This window comes from Fukomys damarensis, unplaced genomic scaffold (genome assembly GCF_012274545.1).
Source record: "Fukomys damarensis isolate Sample0158 unplaced genomic scaffold, DMR_v1.0_HiC HiC_scaffold_16, whole genome shotgun sequence".
In the NCBI taxonomy this organism is placed as follows: Eukaryota; Metazoa; Chordata; class Mammalia; order Rodentia; family Bathyergidae; genus Fukomys; species Fukomys damarensis.
Window position 1 is genome coordinate 119405904 of NW_022900928.1, and position 7634 is coordinate 119413537.

Sequence of the window (7634 nt, forward strand, 5' to 3'; positions counted from 1 at the left end):
TTTTTTTTTTTTTGTTTTTTTTTTTTTTTTTTTTTTTTAGCAAAAGTTAAAAGCAATCTCCATGCCTAGCTTTTCATTGGACCTTTTTAGGTATAATGAGAAGTGCCAAGGTGACCAAAAGATACCCTCAAGGATGACAGTCTCATTAGAAAGAGCAGTTTTAATGTAGCAATAGCAATACCTTAGTGCTGTAACAAATGGGTATTTTTTCTGTGACATGCATTTCAATATTGCTTGATCAACAGTTGATTATTATGTAAAAATGAGTGATTACAGCATGGAAACTCAGTGGTGTTACTGAGAAGGCTTCCTAGGTGAGTGCAGTTGATCTCTATCTGGGTAGTAGAAGGAAGTGTATTAGAATCAAGAGAGCTGTGAGCCATGCTGGTGGTAGCTCCAGCCCTATGAGTAGATCAGGCTCATTTGAGCAGAAGATGAAAGAATTTGGAAAAATGCATTGGAATCACATAGTAAAACAGTCTTATATATCAGGCTGAAGAGCCAAGACTTTTTTTTTTTAAGATGGCAGAGCTATTATTGAGCTGGGAAGGAAATAGAAAATTTGATCCTACAGTGGAAGGTCTACCATATGAATTGGAATGGGTATATTTTTGGTCACCACTCCTAAGAACAAGCGACAGACCTTTTTATTATGTTTTCTCTCCTGTCTGCCCCTCTTTTTTGCAGGGGATGTGGTACTGTCTGGCTGTAGCACACTGAGCCTGCTGACTGTCACGCTGCAGCAGTTGAATCGAGTGTTTGAGCTGTACCTGGGGCCATGGGGTCCTAGCCAGACAGGCTTTGTGGCTCTGCCCTCCCACCCTGCCGACTCCCCCATCATCCTTCAACTTCAGTTCCTCTTTGATGTGCTGCAGAAAACGCTTTCACTCAAGGTTCTGACATGGGGATAGAACAGGCAGGATGTGCCCAGAGGTTCGGGAGTGATGGAGTCTACTTGGGGGGGGGGTAGGGGTGCCAGGAGCATGCAGGGCTGAGATCCAGATTATGTTAGAGATATGGGTGGTTGTGTCGAGGAAGGGATGCTAAGGAAAGGGAGAGTGCCATGCCTCGTTAACCTGACTCTTTTTCTCTTAGCTGGTCCATATCCCTGGGCCTGGCCTCCCAGGGCCCATCAAGATTTTTCCCTTCAAGTCTCTTCGGCAGTTGGAGGTATGGGGGACTTGGAGGATGTTGGTGCATAAAACACAGTGTAGGCAATCACTTGAGGATGGGGACAGAAAAGTTTCCTCTTTTGGTGAGGAGGCCAGGCCTGAGTATACCATTGTTCTGCAGTAATGTGGTATCCAAGATCTTCTATTTAATGTTTCCTTGAAAGCTTCTGTAGCTGGGCTTTGTCATCTTCTCCCTCTTCCTCTTCATGGGAGATAGGGATGAAGTCTTTTACTTCTGTGAGGCTCTGTCTTCCTCCCTTCCTTCCCCTGCTCTAGCTCCGAGGTGTCCCCCTCCACTGCTTGCGTGGCCTCCAGGGCATCTACTCTCAGCTGGAGACCCTGATTTGCAGCAAGAGTCTCCAGGCATTAGAGGTAAGGAGGCCAAGGTGGCAGGGGAGGGGACATGCTTTGTCCTCAGAGACACAGAAGATGAAGTTCTAACATTCTCATTTGCACATGCTCCTGTGACCCCAGAAGTACTCTCTGCCTGTCCATATATTTACAGTCACACCTGCCATACTGTATCAGATATTCTAGTGTCTGCCTCCTCACTCTCCTCACAGTGCATTCCTTGGGGAAAAGGACCTGGGCTTTCTTTATGCCTGCATCTCCGGATGTATAAAGTATGAATGAATGATAGATGATGGGGAGGAGGGTGAGAATGGGATAATGAAATGTCTGTGCCCTGCCTAGGAACTCCTTTCAGCCTGTGGCGGTGACCTCTGCTCTGCCCTTCCCTGGCTGGCTTTGCTTTCTGCCGACTTCAGCTACAATGCCCTGACTGCCTTAGACGGCTCCCTGGTGAGTGGTTTAGAGAGAAGGGAAGGGGCTTTAGGGAGGAGAGTGCCATGTATAAAGTCCTTTCTGTGCCTCCTCTTCCTGTCCTCCTCAGCATCTCTTGTCAGCTCTGCGCTTCCTAAACCTGAGCCACAATCGAGTGCAGGACTGCAAAGGCTTCCTGATGGTGAGTGTGAGCAGTGGCGCCAGGGCACCCAGACCTTGGATTTCTCTGCTCTCACGCTCTCCCCTGGATCCGCCTGTGTTGTACTTGGCACTGTTCTTCTGGGTGGAGCCATGTCCTGGCAGGTGGTGTTTGGGGGTTGGGGCACTAGCAAGATGAGGTAGAGTTCCAATCTCAGCTTTTAATGCCTGTGCGACTTGGGACAAGTTAGATTGTTTTCTTCACCTGTAAAGTAAAAATCATAGGAGAGTACCTGGTTTTGTATGTTTAAATGGTTGTGAAGAATACTCGGTACTCAGCCTGGTTCCTTGCTTAAAAATTGTAGCTTTTGCAATGATGAGGATAACAAACCCTTTTCCCATGTCTTTTGGTTCCCTTTCAAATACAAACATAGCTGGGTACTAGTTAAAGTGGAAAAGACAGATTTTAATCAGTAATAAACTATTGTAGTAGGAAAGAGGATACAATGTGAACTGAACTCCACTTTGTGCAGAGGTGACTGGGCATTTTAAATGGAGAATGAAGGATTAGGAAGATAAGAGGGAGGTGCTTGTGCAGCCTCAGGCAAGTAGAAATGTATGAAAAGTAAGCCATTGGGGTTTGCTAACTAATGGGCCCTTGCCTAATTTAATCTGTTCTTTCCCACAGAGACTGGGAGGTGGGCCCTGTTTTCAGGTGTTGGCTGGAACAAACAGTAAATTTCTATGGGTAGCCTTGTTTTCCCAGGCAGGAACTTAAGGGAGTTGGAGTCACCATCCTAGGGGCCGCACCCCAGAGCTGTTGGAACTATGCCAGTGTTTGTTCAAGGGAACGGGTGGGTAAAGTCATTTGTGCTGAGAGTCTTCAGTTTTTATAGGCTGAGATGGATGCCTAGTGAAGAGGGCTCAGAGGACCCTGACTCGAGTTTGGTCAAAATGAGAATCTGTGTCCTCCCTACCCTCCTGCAGGATTTGTCTGAGCTGTGTCATCTGGACATCTCCTATAACTACCTGCACTTGGTGCCAAGAATGGGACCTTCAGGGGCTGCCCTGAGGACCTTGATACTTCGAGGCAATGAGCTCCAGAGCCTGCAAGGTGAGCAGGGTGTGTGGTGGAGCAAATGTATGGTAAGCAGGGAGTATGGGGCCCGCGTGAGATGTGGGATAGCCCAGGGACCATGATTCTCTGAGCCTCAGAAAGGGCTGAGGCTACCCTCCCACAACACACACTCCCCTACGCCCACTCACCTGGGCTTTCACCTGCATACGCTTTCCTCCCCTCTCACCTCTGCCCCAGGCTTGGAGCAGCTGAGGAACCTGCAGCATCTGGATGTGGCATACAATCTGCTGGAAGGACACAGGGAGCTGTGGCCACTGTGCCTACTGGCCGAGCTCCGCAAGGTGACATGTGGGAGCCACCTTTGTGTCTGGCCCTCCTGTGTCGAAGGTCAGTGCCTTCTTCACACAGAAGACCCAGGCCCATCTCATTCTCTTCCTGTCCCTCAGCTCTATCTGGAGGGGAACCCTTTGTGGTTTCATCCTGCACATCGCGTGGCCACCATCCAGTACTTGTCACCCCGGGTCCGGGATGCTGCTCACGGTGTGAGTGATTGTCTTGTATCCACTCCATTTCCCCTTCTCCTGCCCAGCCCTTCCCTGTTCCTATACAGTCTTGCCATCCCTGGGTGAGGGGTCAAGGACCTGACCACCTGCTGTGTAAGTATGGGTACTTGCTGGGGCTGGGTCCTCCTTGAGCACTGTCCCCTCCTTCTCTGTCTTTGTGCAGTTCCTTCTTGATGGTGAGGTCCTGTCACTGAAGGATTTTCAGGTCTGTGCAGCAGGGTAATAGGATAGCAAGGACTGATGGGAAAAGATGGGAAGGGAGAGCGCTGCCTGGGGAGGGGGTGGCTGGGAAAGGTCTTCCTGGTCGGTGGAAAGTAGGGTCCACTTCTTGGCTACCTTGGGCAGGGCAGAGGTGCTCCTCTGACCTCAGTCTCTTTCTTCTGCCTGTTGTCACATGCCAGACCTCCACATCCTCGGGGCTTGGCCCTTTGGCCCCGCCTCAGCCATGGACCTTGGGGAGTACCACTGAAACCTCAGGTGGCCCTGAGCTGAGTGACAGCCTCTCTTCAGGGGGTGTTGCGGCCCAGGCCCCTCTTCGTAAGGTTAAGGTAAGGGGTATCCCTTGCTGCCACATGCCTGGGGTTGAGTCCCTCTGCAGGGCCCTGGATTGGTAATAGTATGACCATATCCTTGTTAGTAGCTGGGGAGGTTTTTGTAGTTGGGTGGGTGACCATGGATGGAGGCCCTAGAGTTCGTAGAACCCTGTCCCTCTGCCCAACCCAGAGCCGAGTCCGTGTGAGGCAGGCGAGCATCTCTGAGCCCAGTGATACAGACCTGGAGCCCCGAACCCTGGATCCCTCCCCAGCTGGTAGGTCAGCCTTCCTCCACTGCCCTGCTGTGACCCCTTCAACTATCTTGAGGTTACTGTGAAGGTCTGTTAAGAGAAAATTGATTTTCTGGTGGCATAGAACATTGTAGAAGATTTGTTAGCCTGTCTGTTGTTCTTTTAGTTTAGGGAAAGGAGAGGGAACTGCTCCCAAGCTGCATTTTCCAAAGGTTTTCGAGGAACATTAACTTTGTAAGGTGTTAAAAGGTCATATAATAAAATTAATTTGTGGCCAGATAAGTCTGGAAAGTGCTAGGTCAAACAAAATAAAGTAGCTTTCTTCCCTGCAGGCCATCTCAGGGCCTCGAGGTGCTCTATTTTGTGAATTTCCAAAAGTATTGTATGTTGTGTGATCCTGGTTTATATGTGACCACAGCATTCCACACTTGGGGACAAGCTACTGATGTGAAGCCTGTAACACCCCGCAACCCTTGCTTCACATGTAGGAGTACCCACAGAAGGAGGCTGGGGTCATGTGGGGTATGGCAGGGGCTAGGGCCAGAACCTACCCAGTTCACCATCCTCCCTCTGCCTAGGATTGTTTGTGCAACAACACCGGGAACTCGAGCTCCTGAACAGCTTCCGGGAAAGGTTTGGCTGTGACTGGCTGCAGTATAGGAACCACCTGGAGGCCTCTGTGAGTCCCCTTCGGAGCACTTCTAAGACTCCTGCCCTTAGCACTTCTCCTCCAGATGCCCTGGGCACTGAGACTCCCAGCCCTCTGGTCTCAGAGAAGGAAGTCAGAGGGTCTGAGGGGTCAGAACTGAAAGTGGCAGAGACGGGCAGGAAGGAGACGGAACCCCAAGAGGAAGAGGAGAAGGAGGAACAGGAAAAAGAAGAAGGAGCAAAGGAGGGGCAGGAAGAGGAAGAGGAAGAAGGGCAGGAACGGAAGGAAGTGGAAGGTGAGCTTCCTTCAGCCTTTGGGGAAGCTGAGGCCAGGTGATGTTGGAACGTCTGGGAGATTCTTGCAAGGTCATGCTGGCTGGATTTCCACCCACTCAGGTAGGGCAGAGTCTGGATACTTTGGCTTCCTCTAAGCTCTTCTCTTGGTCTCTCTCCACAGCTGAGCTCTGTCGCCCCATGTTGGTGTGTCCCCTGCAGAGGCCTGGGGGGGTGCAGGGAACAGAATGCTTTCTCCGGGTCACTTCTGCCCACTTGGTTGAGGTGGAACTCCAAGCCGCTCGAACCCTTGGGCAGCTGGAGCTGCAGAGTCTGGTGACAGCTGAGCTAGAGCCTGAGAGCCCAACCCAAAGAGAACCAGTGCCAGAGGTGAGTGGTGGGGCTGGAGTGGGAGCTGCTTCTGGATGAGGTGCTGGTTATCCAGGAGCCAGTTTGACAGCTGAGGAGGGGCACTGGTCGGGGGCAGAGTGCAGTTACAGGTGGTTTGGGGAGGCTGGGCTGAGGAGCTCCTTACTAGTGCTTGGATGCCAGCAGTAACATTTGCATAGGCTCCAGTGTTACTGTTTCCCCCATGCTCATTGTAACCCTGACCTCTTTGTTCCTTGGCCCCTTGCTGTGAAGGGCTCGGATCACCTCCCAAGGGCCCCTGTCCTCGTGCTGCGCTTCGCCTACATTTGCCCTGACCGGCAGTTGCGTCGCTACGTTGTGCTGGAGCCTGATGCCCATGTGGCTGCCCAGGTGATGGGGCGGAGGCTGTGGGGGAGATGGGAAGAGCCAAGGAAGTGACTTCCAGTCATGCCAACGGTGTCTTCCGGGGTCCACCTGCTCACAGCTGCCTCCTGATCACCCTCTTTCAGGAGTTTCTTGATGTGCTGACCCCGTTTACCACAGTAGCACAGCAGCAGCTTGGGAAGGCCCACAGCCCACTGGGAGGCAGTTTCCAGTGTCTGCGCTGTGGCTTCGAGTTCAGGCCAGAGGAGCCGAGTCTGGGGTTGGACAGTGAGGAAGGCTGGAGGCCGTTGTTTCAAAAGACAGGTACCAGCCTTGCCCTTAGCCGCCTGACTGCAGGGAAAGCGGCTTTGAGTGGGGGCGTGGGGGAGCCCCAGGGAGCAAGGCCTGGAGGAGAGGGAGCCACGGGGCTGCTAGGAGGAAAAATAGAAATGTCTGCCTGCTACACTTATGAAAAAGAGAATCAAAGCTATGCCCTGGGCTTTTGTTTTTCTCTCAAAATCAAGAAATGTAGTTTCTGTACCTGGGCTCAAGCACCCTCATTATTTTTTCATAACTTGAAGGTTTTTTAGCGTTGTTTGGCTAATATTTCAGAGCTGACATAGAACCTAATGAGCTGCTGCAGTGGCGGGTTGTCATGCTGCCCTCTGAGCACAATGGCTTTGCGTAAGATGCGTTGGGAACCGGAGTAGTTTGTCTTTCTGTGACTGACCTTGTAATTTGCCCGATAGCAAAGTGAGCCTTGTAGCATCTCTCTATATTCTGTTCTTTAAAAACAACAGATTTCTCCATTATAGACCAATCAAAAAGCAAGGTCTTTGAGAAGATATCGAAGAGGAAAAGAACGTTCTTGATAACAGCTGGGTTACAATGCATGATTTTTACCACATATCTGTTCCTGGTAGCAGTTGCAGCAGGGCCTGAGGTTTTGTTTAGAAAATAGAATGCTGTTCTGCTCCCTACCCCTTTGCCTGACCAGGAGGCTGCAGCCCAGCAGGGCCCATGGCTCATCTGCCAGGTTTAGGTGAGCAGCAGCCTCTACCTGGCCAGGGCCCTGGGCTGTATTCTACTCCACAGGTCCCACGGCTCCTGCAGTCCCCTCTGTGGTGGCATTTCTAATGCACACTACTGTGGGCTTCATTCTCCTTTGATTTGAGCCTCAGTTACCTCATCTAACTGAAGAACATGAGCCCAGCCCCTGGTGCACTTTATGAGATTTAGGTGAGACAGTAAAGCATCAAGCACAGCGCCTGTGTAAACCAAAGGTCCCTCATGTGGAAGCTGCTGTTATCTTCATCTATAAGGTCTTGGGTAGACTCATGTGAATTATTTATTCTTTTCTTGTTTGCAAAATTGGGTAGGGAGGTTTTTTTGTTGTTCGAAAGGGCTGCTTTTTTTTTTTTTTTTTTTTTTTTTTTTGTGTTTTGTGGTTTTTTTTTGTTTTT

The 7634-nt window shown here is 50.6% G+C and overlaps 1 protein-coding gene across 2 annotated transcripts in view; it reads left to right on the forward strand.

Annotated features, from left to right (window-relative positions):
• Stk11ip (serine/threonine kinase 11 interacting protein) overlaps positions 1 to 7634 on the forward strand; it is a 17091-nt gene that overhangs the window by 2000 nt on the left and 7457 nt on the right. For both annotated transcript variants that reach the window (XR_004517528.1, XM_010611815.3), the window contains exons 3-17: positions 688 to 893; positions 1096 to 1170; positions 1449 to 1544; positions 1866 to 1973; positions 2065 to 2136; positions 3081 to 3207; positions 3409 to 3512; positions 3618 to 3713; positions 3898 to 3939; positions 4136 to 4282; positions 4458 to 4542; positions 5097 to 5462; positions 5624 to 5829; positions 6082 to 6198; positions 6318 to 6495. Coding sequence is in view for 1 of the 2 variants with exons in the window: in XM_010611815.3 (XP_010610117.1) it covers positions 688 to 893; positions 1096 to 1170; positions 1449 to 1544; positions 1866 to 1973; positions 2065 to 2136; positions 3081 to 3207; positions 3409 to 3512; positions 3618 to 3713; positions 3898 to 3939; positions 4136 to 4282; positions 4458 to 4542; positions 5097 to 5462; positions 5624 to 5829; positions 6082 to 6198; positions 6318 to 6495 (2025 nt within the window). In the remaining variant the exon portion in view is untranslated. The remainder of the gene's footprint in view (positions 1 to 687; positions 894 to 1095; positions 1171 to 1448; positions 1545 to 1865; positions 1974 to 2064; positions 2137 to 3080; positions 3208 to 3408; positions 3513 to 3617; positions 3714 to 3897; positions 3940 to 4135; positions 4283 to 4457; positions 4543 to 5096; positions 5463 to 5623; positions 5830 to 6081; positions 6199 to 6317; positions 6496 to 7634) is intronic.